Source organism: Charadrius vociferus, unplaced genomic scaffold (assembly GCF_000708025.1).
Source record: "Charadrius vociferus isolate BGI_N301 unplaced genomic scaffold, ASM70802v2 scaffold43, whole genome shotgun sequence".
Lineage (NCBI taxonomy): Eukaryota > Metazoa > Chordata > Aves > Charadriiformes > Charadriidae > Charadrius > Charadrius vociferus.
The window spans coordinates 6,113,231-6,137,942 of NW_009648043.1; the positions used below are offsets into that span (position 1 = coordinate 6,113,231).

General features: G+C 41.9%; 1 protein-coding gene across 1 annotated transcript in view; it reads right to left on the minus strand.

Moving 5' to 3' along the window:
• Positions 1 to 14,796: 14,796 nt before the first annotated feature.
• The window catches only part of CPED1 (cadherin-like and PC-esterase domain containing 1), a 147,778-nt gene continuing 137,862 nt past the window's right edge, over positions 14,797 to 24,712 (minus strand). The window contains 6 exon segments of the mRNA XM_009883673.1: positions 14,797 to 14,830; positions 14,832 to 15,022; positions 20,832 to 20,978; positions 22,965 to 23,052; positions 23,271 to 23,372; positions 23,619 to 23,839. Coding sequence (XP_009881975.1) covers positions 14,797 to 14,830; positions 14,832 to 15,022; positions 20,832 to 20,978; positions 22,965 to 23,052; positions 23,271 to 23,372; positions 23,619 to 23,839 — 783 coding nt within the window.

The window sequence follows — 24,712 nt, forward strand, 5'->3', positions numbered from 1 at the left end:
CACTTAAACCTTTCAGCACCATTGTCACGGAGAGTCTTTCTTTCAGCTTTGGAAATCTTGCCCGTGTTATACCCCCGCAGCTGTGGTATTTATCCACTCTTGCATAAGGCAGGGTGGCTGTGGTTTGAAATGTGTGTAGCCGCAGGCAAGATGCCAAAGTCTACAGGGTTTGGGCTGTCCCCAACTAACTGAACTCTCTGCTAAACTGGCAAGTTATCAAAGTAGCCAGGGTTTGACATCTCAGCATCCTTGTAATAGCGTAGACCTAGATCGTGCAAAATTTAAGACCGATGGGGATAAAAGGGAATAGTTTAGGTTGTTTGGGGATGGTTTTTTTTGTGGGTTTTATGTCCATCCTACAGGTAGTTTCTTATTGTGCTAATAATTATTTATTTGAAAACTTACTTTGACTCCTGTCTTTTGAGATGTTTGAGTGGTTCAACAACTGCAAAAATATCCAGTGACCACCAGTGAAAATGGTGTCGGTGTGGAGCCTGAGCATCTACAAGTTCCCCTACTCATATGAGTATAGAGAAGTATCCCTTAGCACGGCATGGGCAGTGGTAAAGATGCCTTGGGATTCATCCCAGAGAGTAGGGCAAGGCACCCCCCCCCAACCCCGTTCATGTGCTAATGCAGCCAGTTAGTCTTTGCTAGAAGAGGCAAGCAGGAGATACGTGGTCTGATGTTGCCCTGGAGAGTCCGGGCGATGCCAGGACTCCATAAACACCAGCAGCTCTGAAGGAAGAGTCTCAGCTCCTCCAAAGCGCCGTGGCTAATCCTGACCCCCACAGTGGACTTGGGCAACTTGGCTGCCTTTCCTTGTCCGTCCTACAGGGACAGTGCTGCTGCCCGGAGGACTGGGAACTCTCACTGGTTGCAGTTCCTGCAGTATGCAAAAGATTCCCCAGATGAAGCTTAAAGGAGCTCACAAACACAGCTGTAAAATTAAGTACTGAGGAGCCATAAATATCTGTTTTTATTAGTGCACACAGTATTAAGTTTCCCTCTTGAAGGAACAATTTATTTACAGCCTCAACACCAAGTTCATGACTTCTTCTGTCTAGAAATTAGACATATTTTTACAGTTTCAATATGCTCATAGCAAATGCTTTCAACCCTCATTATGGATCAGAAAATCTGATTATCTTGTGATTCAGAATTTTCCTGCCCTTTAGCCAGTGAAGGACAACAGGCAGGACCATCAAGTCCCTTAATTTCTCATTTGTGTAAATATTAATCTATTTAGTTTCCTAAGTATCCTCAGCAGTTGAAGTAGAATTTACTCCATGCCATCACTCTGCTCCAGCTGTGCTCGGTACTTTTGCATGTGAGAGCCTAACAGGTGCTTCATTAGTGTTGCTAAACTTTTTTATATTTCTACAGAGTGATTAGGAAATAGGTTTGGATTACAAAAGGCGGGTGTAAGCTGTATATGATTACTTAGAATTGCTTTCTAGTGTCAGACATCCCATTATCTGTGTTTTAATGGAACATACACCCTCTTCAGTTGCACCCTGGGGGGTGTTATCTGCAAGTGTCCCAAGAGAATCCATTCATTCATGGACAAACATCACGGTGATATACAACAGGCCTGGTCCAACATGAAAAAAAGAAGGGAAAACGAGCCTGTTTTCTGGAAATGACTATCGCTATCTTCACCTCATCTTGTGTTTTCCAAGGCTTGTTGCACTTCTTTAACATCTGTTGGAGCAGAAGGGAGGAAAGCGATAAGGCTTTCTATTTTTATTGTCAGAAAGCTGACTTGGTTACCACGCAAACCCAGTATCTCTGTGCACTTCTTGTCTACGTAACCCTGAGGCTATCCAGGACACCATAGCACGCTGGCCAATAATCCAGGTGATTCAATAGGAAAGGTTGGCAGACTGACTTGGTGATAGTTCATCTGTTTTTTGAAGTGTGGCTTAATGGACACGTGATTTAAAAACTTTTGTGATTGTAGAGGAAGCTTGAGTGTGTGATTCAGGTGCAAAAGTGCGTGAAATATATTTTGGTTTATTGTAGCTGTCACAAATGTTATGTCATTCTCATGCTTTTGAAGCACTGATGTATTATTTTTATTTTTACATTTGAGATTGAAAATGCTATCTTTAGCAATGCCAACAATAATGTCTCCATTAATGTTCTCCTTCTGGTAAATGTAGAAACTGAGAGGTAAAAATATACTGGCAGAGCCAAAACAAAAATCTAAACTGAATTTGAAGGACAGAGAGTAAATAATTTTCACTTACCTTTACCAATAAAGATGACTTGTGGTGTTATAGAAATGGGTAATGGCAAAAACTCGTGCAGCACAGTTAGAAGGGAATAAATACAAAATGTTAAGTGAATCATATGTATTCAAAATGGAGAGGAACACATACTCAGATCTGGTTATAAAAAACCCCAGAGCTTGCAAATATTCCATATGGTCTCTATTTTATATCTGTGACTACTTTCAAGGAACAAATGGTACTATCTGTACAGTATAAACAAAGCAGAAAAATAAATGTCTGCTGAATCAAACTATATCAGACTATATTTATGTCATATAAACTTAACAGTAAGTGTCTACTGGATCAGATCCCTGCAGCAATAGTGGAGGACAAAGTTTCGTTGTATTATTTGTGGCTATAGAGGGGCTGTATATTAACTTTAAATTTACCTGCCTTGCAAAAATAAGCAAACTGGTTTTAAGAAAAAATAATCAGATGTAAAACTACTCCCTAGCTGCAGAATCTGCGAGTTTCAGAAAGTGGCCAGGAGCTATGGAAACGACTTTTTTATAGAACTAAGCTTTAAGACACTTAAAGCTGTATGCCGAGGTGATGTGTTACGAGGTAGACTGCTTTACAGTAAACTCCTGGGACCACTTACGCACGTGTGAGTGTGAGAGTCGGTGCAATTTACTCACCCAAGTCCCAAATCTGCTATGGTACAGGAATACAGCTCCACCTATTTAAAGCAGGGGTCTCCACCTCACCAACACAAAACTTTCCTTCCTTTAATATGCTGTCACTGCATTAGGACCAACTAAAAAGGAGGACGCAGCTGTGTAAATAGACCATGTCATTTCACCTATACAGGCACGGGGGATGGAAGATAAAAGAGTAGGTAGGACGCATTTCTAAGAAAATAGAGATTTGATGAAATTCATGTGCTGACGAACAAAACAAGTGAGATGAAGGAAGAGATGGGTCTTGTAAGAGAACACAGAAAACTGAAATGAATTCCCACCTTACTTGAATTTTCACCTTCTCACAGCTTTTGCTTCTAACAGATTTTAGTGATGCAGTGGACCCTGGTTGTAAACAGAAAGAGTCTTAGCTCAGGAGAGGTATGCTGAGTGCAGAGGCTTGCTGAGAGATGGAGGTCATTGTAAGTCGGCTGTACAGCTCTCTCTGACCTTCTGAGGAAACAAAACTCACCCCTTGTGTTCGCTGGCAGGATCGTCTGTAACCCCTATGAAAGTGGCTGCAGCAGGGAGGCACAGTGGCTCACTCACAATGCCTTCTCCAATCATCCGCCAAAATAAAGCTGACGGAGACCACAGCTTCATCAGCTGAGAGCTGAACAGTAGTCAGCAGGGTAAAGTGGTGGTGGAGACTGGAAAAATGAACTCCATTAACTGTTCACAGACAGGGAGGGGGAGATGGAAAGCATGGAACCCCACGAGAAGCAAGGCAAAATGATGGAAGTGGAAAAGAAAGATTGAAAGGTTTTACCAAGGAATTCAATGAAAGGCAGGAAAAGGAAAAGGCTGGGAATGCTTTTGTGATAGAATGGGAATTATTTATTTCTGGTACTCATCAAGATGAGCCAGGAGAGCTCATGGATTGCTTGCACGCAGTCACGTTCATACAGAGCAGTGTATCCAAGTAAAGCACGAGCAAATCTGACAAATTTTGAGCTTCAGAGCTTTGTCTTTTTCTAGCCATCTGGAAGTCCTTTTTGGGGATCTTTTAAAATAAAAATGTAAACAGTTGGAGGAAGGAGTTTAGACATGAGAAAAAGGACCCAGGTAGCTAGTCCACTGTGTGCGCAGCATTAATACCAAACAGCATTATTTACATTCTTGACTAGATGGCTATAAAATGTTTACGGATGCAGGAAGGAGGTCCATTAACAGCAGTTGAATATGTGGCCATGAAAGGGCATTTGCCTAGATGCTTTCATAGCAGTTGTCTCTAAATCTGCCAGCAGTAACCTGGAAAGATACTGACCACTTCTGCTGGGTATCTTCCTTCAAACGTAATAAGATATCATGCATGAACAAGTCAGGATTGGCCCTTACATTTCTGTCTATTGAACATAGCTTGCATGGCTATTGTTGTGTGGTGAGAAAAAGCCTGCAAATATTCCATCTGAAACTGAAAAAAATAAGGCTACGTCCCTCAATATTACTTCATCAAAGATTTTAAGACACAAATAGGGAACAATCTACCAGTGTTGTGTCATAGCATTTTTACCAGAGATCTTGTAAATCAGGCCTTGATTTTTCTTTCATTTTATATTGAAGTGAGCTGCCACTTGGACATTAGCCATACTTTTCACTTCAGCAACTTGTCTGTGGCTGAATTACCGTCAAAACCTTAAACGTGCCAACAGACTTTTCTCCCCGTCGGTTTTCCTTACCCAAGTCTTCTACGTTCTGTGTAGAAATCCTTTGCCCAGCAGGGGTAACGGCAAACTTGACCCAGGCATCGAATTGTCAGTGTGGTGTTTTCACTTACAAACATCCCAGAAAACGTGTGGCTGAGGTGGAGGAAAGCAGCAGGATCGTCTCAGCTTCCCCAAGCCCCAGAAGGAGATGGAGGCCTGCTTATGGTGGAGAGAGCAAGGCTAGGTCTTACTTCCCCAAATGGAAGAAATCAAAGGAAGCCCACAGCAGGGACCACCTCTTTGGGGCAAGAAAAGTCTCACTGGGTGTGCAAGTGCTGCTGTTGACTGGTGTGCAGTCCTCAGTCACTTTGCCTGTGAAAGATGGGGATGTGCTGCTGTACTGACACTCTCCCAGTAGCTGCAGGACCGTACTCCGTAGTGTTGCAATGGTGGTTCTGTTATTTGAGCACTGATACCTTACAGGCAGGTCAGCTCACCTGAATTGAGTCAAAACACAGCTTTTTCTGGAGGTTATCAGTCCAAACAAAAACAACTGTGAACTTGAGGGACAAATAATGATGAAATGGTTGATAGAGTGGTCCCTCAGAATACCCTAGGAAAAAAACCCGATTGCCTGGCCTGGAGCAGCACTGAAGATGATGTGCCAGATACAAAGCATGATAATTGCCTTGCACAAACTGCGCGGTGTTGTCGAGGCAGCCTCCACTCCAAACTGGCTCCTGTGGAGCCACAGATCACTCATTAAAACGACTTGCATCTCTACTGAATTTTAATTAAGAAAAGTGTGAGGAGCAGGTGTTAACATGATTTATAAACTCATTATAGTCCCCTTGGACTCCCTAGGCACAGTTAGATATAGTTAGTGAACATTTAGAAGTTCCTGATTTTGACCCTTTTTGCCTCATTTACACACTTGTATTTGTAGCAGGTATTTATTCACATTAATTTAACGACATTGCTTTGAAGCCAGGCATTGAAACCCCAGGAGCCGCAGGACAAGTCCATCAACAGGACTTCAGGAGGGAAAGATGTTTTTTCCGTCTGCAGCTAACTTGTGGAGAGATCGTCAGCTCCATCCCACCTCCAGCTCACCATTTGCCTTTCCCCTCTATGTCTTCAGGGATGCTACCATTCACCTACTGGCATAGCTGCTATCTGACAGCTGCCCAGCCCAAATCATCTGAGATTGCCCAGATTAGTTTACACACTTTAATTCACAAAGGTCTCTTCTAGCCAGTATTGTTTCGAGTGAAGCGGGTTAGAGAGCAATTACACGAACAGTTAGTTATAAACCAGGGCTGGGAGGGTGTTTGCGTGCGTGAGGCGTGGAGAGATGCTCAGAGCAATAAATTCTTCATAGAGTCAAAATGGGGTATGTGACCAAGGTGTTCGGCTCAGGTTTTTAACACCTATTTGATGCTTTTACTGCACAGTGAAATCAACAGTCCCTAGATTACTTAGGCTTGCCATGCACTTCTAGGACAGGCATAAACACTAGAAGTTGGAGCTCTCAGATACCAGCCAGGAACCCATCTCTGATCTGGTTTCTATACTCAAAAAAGAATCTCTATTATTTTCTGGAGTTAAGTACCTGTCAGCTTGGCTTTTCTCACGAAGAAGGAGACATCCACCCAGCCCCCTTGTAAAACAGTAGATGGAGATTTGTTCTTCATCAGTTGTGGCGGTCTGGCGAGGTTCCTGCCAACTAGAAAAGGCGAAACATCATCCCTAGTTTCAAAAAGGGAAATAAGGAAGACCCAGGGAACTACAGGCCAGTCAGTCTCACCTCTGTGCCTGGCAAGATCATGGAGCAGATCCTCCTGGAAACTCTGCTAAGGCACATAGATAACAAGGAGGTGAGTGGCGACAGCCAGCATGGCTTCACCAAGGGCAAGTCATGCCTGATGAATTTGGTGGCCTTCTACAAAGGGGTTACAGTGGCAGTGGACAAGGGAAGATCAACTGATGTCATCTACCTGGACTTGTGCAAAGCGTTTGACACCGTCCTACACGATATCCTGGTCTCTATATGGGAAAGGCATGGATTCAACAAATGGACCACTCAGCGGATAAAGAACTGGCTGGACGGTCGCACTCAAAGGGTTGCGGTCAATGGCTTGATGTCCAAGTGGAGAGCAGTGACGAGTGGCATTCCTCAGGGGTCGGTACTGGGACCTGTACTGTTCAACATCTTTGCTGGCAACACAAACAGTGGAGTCGAGTGCACCCTCAGCAGGTTTGCCAATGATACCAAGCTGTTTGGTGAGGTAGACATGCTGGAGGGGAGGGATGCCATCCAGAGGGACCTGGACAGGCTGGAGAGGTGGGCCCAAGCCAACCTCATGAAGTTCAACAAGACCAAGTGCAAGGTCCTACATCTGGGTCGGGGCAATCCCAAGCACAAATACAGGCTTGGCAGGGAATGGCTGGAGAGCAGCCCTGAGGAGATGGACCTGGGTGTGCTGATTGACAAGAAGCTCAACATGAGCCAGCAATGTGCAATCACAGCCCGGAAGGCCAACCGTATCCTTGGCTGCATCAAAAGAAGTGTGGCCAGCAGGTCAAGGGAGGTGATTCTGCCCCTCTACTCCACTCTCGTGAGACCCCACCTGGAGTACTGCATCCAGCTCTGGAGTCCCCAACATAAGAAGGACATGGACTTGCTGGAGCATGTCCAGAGGAGGGCCACGAGGATGATCCAATGGCTGGAGCACCTCTCCTATGAGGAGAGGCTGAAAGAGTTGGAGCTGTTCAGCTTGAAGAAGGGGGTCTACAGGAGAGCTGGGGAAGGACTTTTTACTAGGTCACGTAGTGACAGGACGAGGGGGAATGGCTATAACCTGGAAGAGGGCAGGTTTAGATTAGACATTAGGAAGAATATTTTCACTTTAAGGGTGGTAAGGCACTGGAACAGGTTGCCCAGTGAGGTTGTTGAGGCCCCATCCCTGGAGGTATTCAAGGCCAGGCTGGACGTGGCTTTGGGCAACCTGGTCTAGTGGGAGGTGTCCCTGTCTATGGCAGGGAGGTTGGAACTTGATGGTCTTCAAGGTGCTTTCCAACCTAAACCATTCTATGATTCTATGATTTTCCAAATGAAGGGTCTTAAACCTGCATAACTCACACTACCATCAAATGTTCTGCTCACCAGTTTACTTGCAGGGCTGGCTTCCCTCTGATCCAGAGCACTGTTAAACAATCAAGCAGCTCCAGGAGCAGATGTCGAGAATGTACCATCCTAGGCCATGTCGGGGACTGTGTCCTGGTGGTGGATTTGTGATCAAATTCCTGGTCTAAATGAGCAGATTGGGGGTGCAAAACCATCTTCAGCCTGCACAATGAATCCCTCTGTTGGCTGTCATTCACATCTCAAAGCTTTAGGCACCTATCAGACAATTCTGAGACTTACTTTAGGTTCCCTGTAGAGTATGCAACATTGTAGAAGTAATAGACACCTCTAGAGAATAATTTAGACCTTGGTTTTTCTGTGATGAGTATGAAGAAGCCTAGTGTGACCACACTCATGATTAAAATGCCTCAGTTAAATACTTAGAGTTAAGGAGGAATCCACGTTCTGGTACCTGAAAATAGACAGTCTCTAGAAGTTGTCACCCTTGACTTCCAGCCTGAACTTGACCCAACAGGCATGTTTTGAGTATTTCTGCAGGCTCTGTTCTATGTGTTTCATAGCTGAAGGTGTGCTATTTTGATGGCTCCATCAGGACTTCAGTGCTGAACTGTTCTAGAGACGGAGGAGCCACGCAGACAGCCAGCATTACGGGGTTACTAGACCCTCACTCCTTGTTACTGCACAGAAATGACGCAATGTGGAATTTAGGGACCAGTAATGGGTGGAGTGGTAAGACCTGTTGTGATTTAACCTTTTACCATCAGTAGTAAATCCCCTTGTATGTATGTATTTTAGAATAACTGGGCAGGACACAGCCCACAAAGCATGTTGAAACAGGATTTTACAGTAGCTAATAGATACCATTTGCTGTAAAGAGAGCTTAACAAAGTCCCTGAGATGAAAAAAACCCTATGAGTCCACAAAAATCATGTTCAAATTGTAATCACTCCAGTAAAAACTTTAGTAAGAGACAACATCACATTACTATATATGAAGATGTGATTCTGATTCTTTATTTTAAAGGAAGCCAATTGTGGACTAGATCATGCTGGGTACTGCATTGTCTAATGACTTGCAAGGTCAGGTTTTCATGGTTTAAAGGGTGTTCTGTCCTATTAAGATGGAAAAGGGATCAGCAGGTTTCTTTGAATACGTTGGAGGCATTAAAGCTATTATAACTAAAGCCATAGATGATTAACTGCAAATATACAAAATTTTTGGAGCTGATATGTGGAAGTAAAGGAAAAAAAAAACTTGCAGAAATAATAGAACTTCTCTGATTTATAAGACAATTTGACTACCATGTGGGGAGGCTGCATAGTCATTATCAGGCAGAGCAGAAATATTACTTTAAGCTCTTTAATCCCAGAGAATCATTACAGAAATATGGAAGTTGATAATGACAAGTACTAAAGAAAAGATAAAAGACGTTTTCAGAACATGGCATGTGAGAAACTCTGCCAAATACGTATCTGGTCTTCAAACCCTGGCAACATCCCACAGAATTTACTGACTTTAAAGGGCTCCTGACAACTTTCATTTCACCCTCTTGATCTGTAGTGAGCTTTTTGTAACTGCCCTGACTTCACCAAAAACTGTCTGAGGCTTTTTGATTCCTCACTCAAGGATTTTAGTTCTGCAGTCTTGTCTTCACCCAGAATCTTCCTAACATCCTCAAAGCAGCACTGGGGCTGGTGGCAGGATGGCAGACACTGAGCCAGGAACTGGCTGTTTTGATCGCATTGCCTCTCACTGCTCAAGACAGAAAAAAAAATCACAGTATTGAGAGCACCATCTGCCATGGGAAATTTGTGCCCATAGTGAGGAATATGAGGGAAATGCCTATTGCAGTGACTGTGCGAACGCAGCTCATGTCACTCTGCTAGGCAGGACAGTGCAGAGAAGATCCCTCCCTTTATTTCATGCAGGCAAGCAGTGGGAAAAAAGTTTGTTGAAAGCTGAGAAAAGACCCCCTTAACTGAGATTCAGCTGAAAGGGATCGAATTCTGCTCTTCCTTACAGCAGTTCAATTCTAGAGGAAATCAGGGAGATGCTGAGTTGGTGCTATGTTTCACAAAGACCTCAGTTCAGATTTCATTTAAACATACCCTTTATCTTCCGTTCAGGGCTGCTTAACGTGGTGTACCTTGCCAAGGCTGTTGAACATGTTTGAGGGATTGCAGGAGGGGCTGCCCACAGCTGCCAAGGAGCTGGACAAGCAGCCACGTGAATGACCCTAGAAAAGGCAGAAGTCCATCGCAACAGAACCCGGTGCTGCAGGAGCCCCTGTTGTGACCCTACGGTCCCATCTTGCCCATTCAAGTTAATGACTTGAGTAGTTTTCTAGGACACCTGGCGCCAGGTACTGGCCTAGACCAACACATGTTACACTATTTTTAGTACCGCCAAACCAAAGGTGAGTAAGGTTAAAAAGCATAGCATCTTTTTGCTGTGTAGTCAGGGCTTTTCCATTCAATGTGTAGTGCGAACGTACCAGTAAATACTGCAGGATGTATACCAGCACCAATACATAGGTGTGCCTGCATTGCACACTGACTGTTCTGGTGCTTTGAAGATTTACATAGGTAACGGTGGAAGTGGAGTTTGAAAGACGGAGTTTGGCTTGGTAGAGGCAAACTCCATGAAGAGCTAAGTGCTTCTGCCCACTAAGTACTTACCACAATACTGCTATTTTAAATTCATCAGAGAAAATCACTGCCCTTGAGAAGAGGCATGCTCTACCCATGCTGCACTCAGTGGATCTTTTGTTGTTGGAATTGACAAAAACATTAAGGTAATAACATTGATATTTTGAAGATTCAGCCTGAATCTACAACAATAATCTCTCAGATTTCCAAAAGTTGCTTCTAAGATGAAAAAGAAACTTCTCAAGTCATCTGAAAGAAAGGCTGATGTGGAATAGAGCAGGTACAGATAGTCGTAACAGCGAGGTAAAACAAGCCAGATGCAAGACTAGCAGGCAAACAAAAAGGTAAGACTGTATTTTTCATGTGAGCCTACAGAGGCTTGTTTAGCAGTTTGAGTCTATGCCAAATACCTTGCTGCACCTCTGAAAAATTGCTTTATTCTAAAAAAGTAATCTGAAAGATCCCTGGACTGCAGTCAACTTAATATCACACATATCTGCTTCTTCAAAGCATTCTATTTGGCTCAGCATAGCAACAGAAGCATAACTATTAGTGGTTATTTCAACCTCGAGGTAATTGGATGCCCCACTACCCCACCCACTAAGCAAATAAATTGACTTTGATGTCCCTTTAATATGTCACAGAAGAGAAAAATAAAGGCCTTATATTTAGTGGTGTGAAAGAGATTATTCTAAAGATCAACATTTTCAAATGAATACTAAGCGTAAAAATAGTATTTGTAGTTCATTCTTTCAGCTCCTTGTCAAATAAGGCTAAAAACCGAATCACTGTGCAACATCTATGGAGTTAGATGAGAGACGAGGAGTTATACTTCACTGGACACTGGTACTGGTTCTTGTGAGACCCCACCTGGAGTACTGCATCCAGCTCTGGGTCCCCCAACGTAAGAAGGACATGGACCTGTTTGAGCCGGTCCAGAAGAGGGCCATGAAGATGATCAGAGGGCTGGAGCACCTCTCCTGTGAAGACAGGCTGAGAGAGTCGGGGTTGTTCAGCCTGGAGAAGAGAAGACTCCAAGAAGACCTTATAGCGGTCTTCTAGTACCTAAAGGGGGTCTACAGTAAAGATGGGGAGGGACTCTTCATCTGGGAGTGTAGTGATAGAGGTAATGGTTTTAAACTGAAAGAGGGAAGATTTAGATTAGCTATTAGGAAGAAATTCTTTACTGTGAGGGCAGTGAGGCGCCAGAACAGGTTGCCCAGAGAAGTTGTGGATGCCCCATCCCTGGAGGTGTTCAAGGCCAGCCTGGATGGGGCTTTGAGTAACCTGGTCTAGTGGAAAGTGTCCCTGCTCATGGCAGGGGGGTTGGAACTACATGATCTTTAAGGTCCTTTCCAACTTTAACCATTCTATGATTCTATGACATCACACTGCAGCTTCAGCTAAAGTGTAAAGGGATGCAATAATAGTTGAGATTGCTGCTTGGTATTTATGAGTATTTATGTTTTGCAGCACTGTTTCAGTCTCTCTATCTATATCTTGAAGTATATCCTGGTTCCACTCTAAACTCCACAAGCTGTTGGGCAAACGTTGAGCAGGAACCACCACTTCTCAGTGTACTTGTTCCCCAGCCTGATTATTTCAATCCTACCACCAATTCCAGGGCTACTCATGTCTGTATTAGGAGGTGGAACTCAGCTTACAATTAGGTCCTTTGCTGTTTTAAAGTTAAATAATGAAAAATGTACCTTGGTGCCTGTTTTAGTCTGCATTCCCTTTTTATATTCTAAAGATTATGTGGATAATATATAGTGTTGGAAAAAAACTTATTCAAAGAACTCGTTTAAATAAAGATCAATTTGCAAATTGTACCAATGACTTTGTACAGACATATATATGTACATAGACATGTAAAAAATAGAAAACACACAGGAAAATTTCAACTTGATACATTTGAAAAATATTAAGATTTGGAAAACATTAAGACATCTGGGTGTACAGCACATGTAAACCATTTTGTGGTGAAACCAGAAGTGATGAATTGCACATTCGCTGATATCAGCTACAATATAACCAAGTCAGCTCTGTCCTTTTAATCATTATAGCTGATATATAGCTTCAGCAATAGGCTTTGATTAAAAAAAAACCCTAAACATAAAAACCCAGTTCATGCCTTAAAAACATTTGTGTACAGAACAATAGCAGTAACAGCATGTGGATTTAAATGAGCTACAAAAAAATATCTTAACAGGAGCAGAATTGTAATACACCTATCATTGATCATCTTAATACCAAAGACATCTGGCTGCATTTTATTTCTAATGATATTAATGACATGATATTAAATCCCTCAACTTTAAGGTTGTGCAGCCCTGGAGTTCCAGACCCAAGATTATATATTACATAATTTGCATACAATTATATTTCATATTGCTCAAAATCAAATGCTGACATTTTCAGCATTTATGCACAGTTCCTGACCCGTCTTTCATGTAAAGCTCCATGACAGAGAAAATCTTACACGGAAATTCAGGGAAATTTACTGTAAGCATAGCAGCAGCACATTATAGAGAAACAAATATTCACACCGTCTTGCTAAATGTAATGTCATTGCCTAAATTAGGAGCTTTGTCAATATAGTGGAAAGTCTCCTGAATTAGATATGCTAGATCTTCTTTTTGAGGATCCTCTGATCATCTAGGGAAGCCAAACTCCATATTGCATGACAAGTTGCCATCATATCTACACATATCTTATCTGAAGGAGCAAGAATTCACAGTACTTTGTTTGGGGATACAGGCTGTGTTGAGTTTAAGTATCTTTGGCAAATCCTAAATATGGTATCGTGAATTTCTAGTCCTACTTCTTATAGGGCAGCCCCTCTGTGTGTTACTAAGGCCAGTAAGATGGTGTTTAGTTCTGCGCTACAATTCATTTCTTCCCTAACACTTCTTCAGGCTTCCTTTCCCAAAGCTAGTGGAAGATTATATATAGAATTGAGAAGGGAGAAGCATGCCACAGAGCTTGGCGGATCCTTCATTAGATTTGTACTTACCTGGTTCTCACTGCCTTCTTCTGCCTTGTGCACGGTGGGAGACAGTGGTGCCCTGACTGCCAACTTTGCGACTGGATTCATAAAAATCCATAACTGGATAATTTGTAGGGAGAACAGTGTCAGGGGGCTTTTTGGTTAATGTCACCATTAACCCATGACCCGGCTGCTAAGCCTGGACCATGTTTGGCTTCCCATCAGGACACCACAGCTGCAAATGAATGTTCTGTCTATGTTGTGGCAAGGGATCAGCAAACAATTCTCCCGTACGGTGGTGAAGCCTCTCCCTGGGGTTCCACCCAGACTAGATCTGCAAACACTGGTGATGTAGCTGAGCTACAGTGTGAAACTAGTCTTCAGAGAAGGTTCTGTCCCTGCCAACCATGAGATGCAGGCAGTATATTCTGTTCCCATCTCGTCACATCACACACTCATCATGGCAGATTAAAAACCAGACCCCAAAGTTCTTATACGTTCTTGCAAAGGGGATTTTTCTTCTGTTTGTGGCACTGGCCTCACAAATTGACAAGTAGTTTATACAAAATCATAAAAGAAATGGCACTTTCACGTGGGAAGAATACTTGCTTGGCTTACAGGCCAAGGCAGGCACTGAAGCACATATCTAAGAAGTCTTCCTGCATATGGCCACTCTCCTAAACTGGGACCATAAATAAGGTTATGTTAATATATTCACTATATTTACATGTTACATCGAGACAGCTATAATCCATCCCAAGTCTAAGTAATCTATCTCTATATTAGCTTTAGACCATGCAAAAAATATAGTAGACATCTCTTCCATCAAAGGGGTGTGTTTTCACTAAAAACACTAGAGTTCGAAACTTGTTATCAGTAAAATGATAATAGACATTTTCAAATTGTATAAACCAAATGTCTAAATAGAAAAGGTTTGATATTGAAGGGAACGCATCCACATAAAATAAATTCTTTAAAATGGAATGTGGCCAGTTTCTAAATACATTCAAATATTACAGTGTCTCTATAAATAGAAAACCAGATAGTGCTGAAGAGCTAAGGCAGTCCTTTCCAAATCGTTCAAGTGTATATATTTCTTCTTCTTTACTACCATTAATACACAGTTGCTTGAGCTGCAGATGTTCTAACCTTTGGCAACAGTTCGAGTAACTTCCCCTCTTCTCTCCTTTGCATCCCTCCATCTTCCATTTTGACACCAGAGTTGCCAGGGCATATCTTCATTTCATAAAGTTTTAGGAAAAAATGCCACATGGCCCAAACTCTGCTGGTGTGTGCGCAGCCAATCAGGGAAGCATGTCATAGTTAGTATATCATAAATTCACCATGGTCCTTCAATTGCCACTCAGGCAGTGGCACATCTCTCGTCCCAGCCCTTCATCCAAGAGGGGCTATGTGCTGACAAGCTCCCTTTTACTTGCACAGCCTGCTGAGAAGGATTTCGGAATAAACTTGATTTATTGGCCCTCGCACATGATACGGGGACTGAGAATTTGTTGCATAGTCCTGCAGTTGTGATGATTTGCTTTGACTGCCGAAATATTTCCCCAGTGTATAGTGCCTTGATAACGTCATTGTTATGTGCGGCCTTTCTTCAGAGGGATTGGATTTCACCACCTGCGAAAGAAGTGACATATGTGAGTGCTTTCTGCCTGCACCTAGAAGGATACACAGCTGTGTGTACACTAACGCTGACACAGTTCTCTGCAAAGCAGGTCCTGATACTCTTACCTGGAGCTGCAAGTTGCTCACAAACAGTATTTAGTGGGCCAACTTGTTACATACCAATTAAAGTGCAAAATCTTATTCACTTAAGCATCGAAAATGAAATGTATAGGCCCATTATACTCAGTTGGTTGATTCTCTAATGCCTTTGTATATGAGACTCTGTTCACTTTGTTAGGGACAATTTATCTGAACAACAAAATTCCTACTTAACAGCTTGTCTGTATATTTACCATGGGAAAAAATAAACTCAGGACATCCCTGACTTGCAGGAAGGTTTAAATCCTGCTCTGATCCCAAGCACTTGAGGAACATATGCTGCGTCTCAGCTGTGAGCCCTGAGAGAATGTCTTAGGTCTTTATGCAAACCTGGCCCAGCCCCATGTTGAGATGAAAACACTCATGTGACATGTTTCTCCAAGAAGGGAGTTACGGGGAAATTTAACATCCCTCTCCCCGGGGCACCACACTGACATAATCACAATGTGGTTCAGTAACTTACTGCAGCAGAATGCTCCTCCTTGGACCCCCAAGTATGTATAAAGGTCTGGAATTATCATGTTCAGTTTGTATGGAATAAACAAACATCCACGGGACTAATGAGAGAGAAAGTGAAAGGTATGGTTTTCTGGAGCCTAATGACTGGGGGGGTGGTCTCCTATGAGATGCGGAAGGTCTCATCTCAGTGAACACACGGTCACTGTTGAAGCAACTTCAAGAGGCAAAACCTCTGAACCTTGCATATATGCAGGACAGGGGACCCTGATCCAAGCATTGGCAAATCCAGAGAAAGAAGAAAAGGAGTCACATGGTTAACTTAGTTTTAAAAGAGTAAATATATGTTGACTTGATAGCTCTGATACCCATCATTTTTCCTGCCATATCAATCACAGCAGATACTTGAAAAAGCAGACTTAATTTATTAATGCATATATTTATGCAGAAGCATATTAGGTTTTTAGAAATATCGTTTATATTTACTGTCACTGAACAATCAGAAAGAATGTTCATAGGTGCTGAAACTCATAATAAATGAAACAACTCATACAAAATTAAATGTGAGTGAAGGAATAACATGTGCAAAGGCTTGAAAGACTGGGCAGAGAGGCTATGCGGGAGCTGGCAGAACTAAAAAAAGACCAGGAATTATCCATGTAGAAAATTAATATATCCTCTGATCAATTTGATACGGCTAAGCCAAGGGCTGTTATTTGTTTTCATGCAATTACTGCAGGTTCATTTTTCTAAATTAGTGCCTTAGATCTTACAACTATTTCAAAATGATGCCACCTTGAACCAGTCACCCAAACTGCATTCCTGTTAGGCATAATCTCGCGGGAATGCAATCTAATGTTCATCCAGCAGCCAGCCACTGATTAAGATACCAAAATCCCAAGGTTGCTAGTTCCTGTGTTGTGACCATGATTTCACTACCATTAAATTAGGAAATAAATCTGAATAAAAATATAGGTTCCATAAAAGTCTTTGTAACTGCTGGCCAATCTACTTTTCCATAAGCATTTGTGAAGAATGAGGTAAGTAAAATTTAGGTTTGCATGTGCACGTAGAACCAGAAGTATGTTTGGGCAGAGAGTGCCAGAGTTATGCAAGACTTTTTGTCCTGAATTGATAAAATCCCTTTGTGAGCCCAGATCCCTTCACAATCTGAGCGAAGACTGTAGGGTCTACAGAGCTGCAGATTTCTATGCTATCAGGGTGACCTGAGGCCCTCTGAAGTGGGTTGGTTGGGAACTCAAATAATTTATCGGGACAATCAGGGGAAATAGCTTTCTGTTCGGCCAGCTAGTGAGAACTAAATAACTACTGAATGCATTTCATGGCTTGTTTTCTGACTGCGAAGAATGACCAGCCCCCCATTGCTGCACGGCCATGCCTTAGCTCAGATGGCATTTACAGAGGGGTGCTGTCTTCTGGGAGTTTAGGACATCACTGTTTAAGAGAAAGAAAGTGAAAGTACAAAGCAGTAGATTTAATCCATCTCATCTGGTTTCATAAAACATGAAAAGCGCTGGGGTTTTACACAGTGTTCTTGGCTCCGTCCTCGGAGGCAAAATGCCATTCTCCTTGCGCAAACTGCTTCAGCACCTGATGAAACTCCACTCGCCAGGATGCAGAAATAAACTGATGACCAAACTGTTAAAACTAACGAGGTATCAAAAGCATTCAAGGACTTTCTTTTTGCTTTTCTGAAGGATCAAGTCTCATTTTGGGGGGCTGATGGATTCTCCCGGGTGCATCTATGCCTCTTTCAGGCACAATGGCCTCTCTAGCCTCATTAACAACATCTCTGAGAGCCAAACTCTCCCCTGATCCTCACCAGGAACATACTTTCTGTTGAGATTCCTCTGGCAGAGAAGCAAGGCCAAATCTGCACATAAGCTCATACAAAATGATCAAGGACTGCATGGAAAATGCTGATGACCATGCCCTGCTGTTTTCCACCCAGTTCCATAGCAAGCATGTGAAATACTTCACTTCGAAGCTCTCCGTTTCACTCAAAAGCTCTGTGGAAACGGTGAGCATCAGCAATGACCCACGAAGACACCAATATCTGTGTTCTAGACCAAAAAGGGTCAATCTAGCTGTCTGGGTGAAATGGAGGGAGGCATTTACCCCACGGGACTATTTATCCATTGCATAAATATCTGCTCTGTGACCCACTCCCTCTTTTCCAGCTCCATATGGACCGAACTGTGTTCGTGCCTCTCTCATGTACTGAGCAGAGCGGATTACAGGACTGGTTAACTAACCATGCCTGCTGTGTTTGGTCCCAAAGCAGGACAGAGGCCATGGCAGTGGGCTGCTGAGGAGCCTGAGATGGAAACCAGCTATGAGGTTGACACACAGCACTTGAGGTCAGATGGGTCTGATAAAGCTCCCAAACCTGTGCTAAGTGCCAGTGAGCCTCACATTGGAATAGAATCCCAACCAATGACTCTTTTAGGAACACATTTGCTGTCTGGTAGACTGTCTCCGATACTGTATCTCTGCCTGTGATATTTAAGGAGAAAAATCAAAGCCTTATAGTTATTAATTTTTTATTCTGCTTGGCTGTGGCTGAGAGAATTAAATATAATCCACTGGCTACAAGAAAATAGTTAGGCTTGCTACACTAGTCCTTAGCCAGCAGACACCACAAGGACACCCCAGAGCCGATGCTTGAATTTTACTATCATCACCACTGAAGTTCAGTTTGTTTAAACTACTCCTAGGTTTAATTAGCCACAGTATATTTTGTTTTCCAGTGTATACTGTGGGTGTCTGATGAAGGAAACTTTATTTGTAGATCTTTGCTTTTTTGGGATCTTTAAGGAAAATATATCACAGCTGTCCTGACATTCCTTCACAGCAAAAATTAGTGCTTCCACTTCATTCTTGGTGTCATGGCCCACCTTTGTACCTGTGAAGCTCTACAGAGATTCTGTGCAAACCCTGCACATGTCCAAGTCCTGGGAACAGGCTTGGCCAGGGGTGAGGCTAACAGAAAAATAGGCATGACTTGGCAAAATAAGCAAAGGGGTTTTATCCTTCTCTTGAGAGATTCAGAAAACATTTGGTGGTCTCTCTTATTTGAAGTAATTTGTTTTGACAGAAAACAAATTCCTAAATTCATGCTGGAAAAATGCTAGCATTTCACTTCTGTGGGTGATAGTCTTTTTTAATAGTTATGCACTTTTAATAAGTCTAATAAAGAAAGTTACAGGATTTTCTCCATAAGAACTAACTTGTGGAGTTCTGTCTTCTAAACGACACATCAAATTGCTTGTGTCATTATTCTAGTGAGCAACCAAACTCCTGAGATTCCTTCTAACTAGTAGCTTCTTACTGGTTCAAAGCCCCCAGATGACTGTGAAACACCATAACTTCATTAATTCTTGGTTTCAAAGAGACATCTTCCATTGCATCCTTTTTTTCCTCCAGTTGTAACTTTTTGGTAACAATTTCTTCTCATTCTGTATTTCATTCTATGAAAGAACTTGCACCTGTCATCTCTCTTTTGATCAGGCAGAGGAAATACAATCTTCCTGAAAGATATGACAATTCAAGTTTTATGGTCCTAAACAGATTTTAGTGGAATAAATTGTGGTATTTTACCAGTCTCCTGTTAAACAGACAACCCAGATTCAGCTCATAAGAATGAAGATCCTCGTAGCATCACAGGTAATGTCTTATGTGCTAAACATGACTTTTCCTATAGAGGTACCATAAGGCTTCTCTGTCCTTAGATCTAGCAACAAATTAAGGCACGAGGTTACTGTGAGTGCATGATTCCAGTTTTCATCAAGAAATATTTTTTACTAGAAAACAGCAGCTAAGCATCTGGACAGATATAAGTCTCCTTTATGCCCCATAGCTTTTTCTGGTTTCCAAAGGGAGCAATGTAATATTTGTGGGTCTTTATTAGGGTGTGTTTGGATTCTCAGCAGACTGACCACTCAAAGTGGGACCTGGGACCTGGCCTTTTATACCAACAAAGTGGTATCATGGGTACGGGTATCATGGCTACGAGGGAGGACTTGGTTGGAAGCTACAGGAATAGTCTGATGGCCTTGGTGACAGTTCTTTAACTGTCATATGCAAAATTACTGTCATCAGCCTTATGGCAGAGGGTACCTGCTTACTTGACTACTCAAAAATCATACTCCCTGTTTTCATTCAGGGTCGCTTGTGCTAAACCAGGGGTGCACTTCTTCATTTGCTATACATAAGGTACAAAGAATCCAAAACTAAACAGATCCCTCCTTTGGTGATGGGGAAGAGCAGTCACTATAAAAAGACATACCACATACTCAAAATACATCTGAAAGGAAACCAGAAAAACTTCAAATATCTTGTTTTTCAAACTCTTGACTTTCACTGGTTTGGCAGCCTCTGGGCTGATTTTTTGCCTAGATATAATAATGTGTTTGCTTATTCGTTTTTGATTTAATCCCTGGACTCCTGTCATTTGTAATATATTGTGAAGATTCCTTGCCAGAACTTCGAATGAACAGAAGAATATGTTCTCAATTGCCCTACTCACATATTTTACCATTTCCCCGTTTCACCAGTGCAGTGGTTATAAAACAGAAGACAGAACTTCTATAGATTTCAGACAACAAAGAGAAGAGTACAGTACTATGGGCATGAGATTTCTGAGAGTATAGTCAGTCACTGTAACCGTCCCAGATAACTCTTTCTCAGGCATATGAAGAGATATACAGCAGTCAGGTTGGTCTTTCAATTTTAAGCTTCATTTTAAATGTACGTCGGGTTTGATGGGAGTCTGCTGACCTGCTCAGTTAGGAAGCCTTAAGAAAAAAATCTGTGAGACTAAGGTGTGGCAAAAAGATGAAGTGAGTCCTTGCAGAAGCGGTAGAGATATACAAGATGTAGCAAATAATATAAGAACTTGGAAACTGTGCAACATCCTTTTATACAGGTTACCTTTGCAGAAAAGCATGTTTATTTTTATTTCAAGGAATCGCCGCTACAGGTATTCAGCCCGTCCTCAGGCAGTGTTGCACTCTGAGCAGTGAGGGGCAAGTGCCGCCATACAAATTGATACCTCTGTGGTTTTTATTCAGGCCTAACTTTGAGTCACGAACGCAAACCTCAGTGTACACCTTTTTCTTTCTAGGCATCTGACAGTTAAAATCTCTCTTAAGTGCCTGGGAATGACATAAGCATCAACTGTTACCTCATGGAAATGGCAGCCACACTTCCCTTGCAGGAATTCTTTGTAACGTCCCATGGTGATGACAAAGGTGTCAACAACTTCATAGCCGAAATTTTTTGCTGTATCCAGAATAACCAAGTTTTCATTCCACAAGTTTTGCACTTCTGCCTGCATTCCAGATAAAATATTGCAATGTCTTGTCAGAATGACTGCTTAAAGGTTTATTTTGTTCTGCCACTGAAACGAATAGCAAAACTGCATTTTGAATAAAGCAACTGTGGTATACTCCAGACACGAATTACTATAAATTCACTCTTGAAAGTAGCTATTACTCCAAGACTGTTGTAGATTTTTGCAGAAATTTCTTAGAATGGGTTTTTCAGCACAAAAATTGTTACAAGAAAATCTGAAAAGTTTTCCCTTAATTACACAACAAATCAGGTTGATTTTAATAAGAGCTAAATTAAAATTGAGTTATCAATAACTATAATTATGTTTCAACAGTTGTGCAGTTTCCTTCATAGAAATAATTCAATATTGTTTAAAATATAATTACTGGGTAACTGTTTTTAATATATACTTAGCTAATACGAGGTGTAATTCAGAAAAAAAATAAATCCTATTATAAAGTTGTCTGTATCAAATGGTGAAATTGTTCCTGCAAAAGAAAAATTCAGGCTCAAATCAAAGTCACTGAGACTGTTGCTTAAAAAAGGAGTATAGGGCCATGACTATCTTAGAAATGGTTACACTGAAGAACAGATTATTATTTCTCAAGATACTGCAGGAAGGCCAGGAATAGAAAAAAGGTTAGCCATGAATTTGTGAAGGCAGTGGATTTGACGCCAAAGACAGAAGGGCTTTGAGAGTAGCTCGGGTAATCCAGAAGTCCGGAGCACCCAAACCACATGGGTAATTTGGCATATGATTCCAATATTGAAAGGGAAAAGAATGTTGGTTATGCACTGTAGCTGATTTCTGGAGTTTTATAAACTACTGGATGAGAAACAGAAAAAGGCAGTCCTGGGATGCCTTTCTGTCCTTGCCTCACCTACCTTCAATCAAAGTTCTGCTTCTGAACTGCCCTGAAAGCTAAAGCAGGAGCTACAACAACGTTTCCTCCTGTTGAGTCCAACCATTTCCCTACTGTATCCTAATTTGTTCATCTGGGTAAATTAAGGAAATGGTTGGAATCAATAAGAAGACATTCAGTAAAGACAAGGCAGATAGACAGTACTAATTTAGAAAGAAAGAATGGTCAAAATCTGACAGGGCAGTATCCAGGGCAAAAAGAAGAGTAAGAGTGACAGTAAGTCACACACTGAATACAGCAGTGTGTTATGGTTGCAAAAAGATGTGGGCGCCAGTCCCGACTGTGATAGGACTGCTGTATGTATACTACGAAAGCTCATAATTTTCTCTTTTCAACACCTGTGAACAGCTGGAGCGTTACATGCAGCACTGGTAGGCATCGTTTACACCGTTCTGCCCTCCGGCACTTCCCAGCCCCGTCGCATCCACGCAATTTGTATGTGTTCATTAGAAAACCACGGTCCAAATTGTAAATAAAAATACTGAATTGAATGAGTTGCACAGCGCATTGAAATGAGCCCGTCTGTTCCTCTGAGAGTCTTGGGCATGAGTTAAACTGACTGTAACATACAAAAGACGGGCTAGATTCACCGGTACGTTCCTACTGCTCTGTAATGTTCTGGCTTCATAGGTTGGTTAAGACAGATTTATGGAGAGCTGTGCAATGCCTCCAGAGCAGTGAATCTGATCCCACAGTAACCAAGGAGGAAGCCTGGGGAGGGCCAGTGCTTGACGTGGTATGAGGAGCAATCTGCCAACCCCCAGCTCAGTTTCTCAACTTTGGCAGCAGGCTTAATAGCGGAGCTTCTTCTGGCTCCTGGGATGTCTGACTGAACATGGCATCTCGAACGGCGCTCTGATTGCGGCGGAATCCACAAAATGAGGCAAATCGGTTTGAATCTGCATCAGCAAGCCGTATGAGCGAATACAAACATTAGTCTTTCTTTGATCCACTTAAAGCTTGCTCAGCAGAGGTTGCAACATATTTTGACCAGACAGCAAAATTATTGCTGAAATGACAAGTCTTCCGTGAAAATGCACTCCAAATATACTGTAGCTTACCTGTGACAGAGAATGTATTCCATCCACTGGGAGGTGAAAGCCCATACCTATGGATTTGATAATTACCAGGATATTTGACAGATTTTCCCTGTTTGGCAAATCAAAAAAAAAAAAGAAAAAACAAAAGATACACATTTTACTCAATGGGCACATCAAAAGACACCTCATTTTTATTTTTTCAAAGTCCATTAAGTGTACACCCATGAGAAAACAAATTAAAAGTTTGGGTTTAAAAATTTTTGGTTAAGTTGTTTCTCATAATTTATCATATCAAGACTTGGAATAACACCAAGCACATAACATTACCTGTTCAACACCTTTTGGATAATTTGCAGGTGATTGGAATTAAGCCACTGAACGCCACCTACAATTAATACAGTCTGGTCTGTATTCTCCAGGGGACGTGATCTGAAACCCAGAAAGGAAAAACAACACATGTTGCCTTAAAACAGATGGCAAACATTTTAACTGCATTGCAGTGCATTTCAGTGAACTGTATCTGGCATCCTGATCACAGGCCTGATGTCATTTTCTACTATTTTTCAACCACACATTAAGTTTAATTGTTTACTGACTTTAATTGTAAAATGTGTTGAACACATTTTTGAATAGAAGGAGAACACAAACAAGCCGGCAATAGAGTTGGTACGGTACCTCTGCAGCAGTTGTTCTAGTGCTTTTTCAAAAGTTGGTCTCTGGTTTGCGTTCATCCAAAACTGGGGGTAGTAGGAGTAACTGATAAAGGTTTTCCCCTCATTGATATTATGATAACATTTAACATCATGAGTCTTTTGCCATTCCTGAAGAGTCTTATTCACTCTTTCTATTAGATAGTACATCATCCCTCTGTTAGTTGAGTCACCTATAAAAAGAATCTTTGGATGGAAAAAAAAAGATATGACTTATTTAGAAGCTGTACACTCCGAAACGCAGAAGCTAAGAAAAGCACACAGCTAACCTGGAGGTTTTTAAACTCTTCTCATAATGTTCAAGAAATACCTCTGTGAGCTGCCAGTTCTCCAGCCCTGACATCTCAATACTAAAGTTCTCCTTTAGCAAAATGTGTGATCTGATTAACAAAAAGCTATATTGTGTTTCAAAAAGCTATGTGTTTCAAAGACAAAAAATACCGGTTAGAGATGGCTATAGCTGCACAGTTCATCCTGCATTGTTCATCCTTGTTGATCATTTCTTTTGCTTAAGTTTATATTTACTTCCAATGGCTCGTACAAAGCCTCTCGTGATTTCTTGCAACTTCCTGCTTTCGTTCCTCCAGTTTTTCATGTGGTTTGTTCCTACACAGCACGTCTTGGTTAATGTCTGTCTTCCATAAATTTGATTCATTAGAATTTACACCAAAGTAACACACACACACACATCAATGGATGCGGCTGCTGCCTTATTTGTAGAGACATGGTCTTTCTGCAGTTTGGGGGAGGGGGGAAGAGGGTTATTTTGGTGGCAGATAATCTGAATAGAGTCCTGGCATGTGTGATGTGACCACCAGGAAGCATTGTGGCCTGAAGGGAGTTAGAAGTGCTGTCAGGATGACAGAAGTACTTCAGGTATCAGTAGTCTTCACAGGGCTACTCTGAACGTGCAAATGACTGAAGAAGTCAAATTTGGGCTTGGTTCTAACCATTCTGTAGACTCCCCTGACAAATCAAACATCTCTGTGTGTGGAGACCATAGAACTTAACATGTGGGATTTTTTAATGTAATTGCCCTATTTTTAGTGGATAGGACTA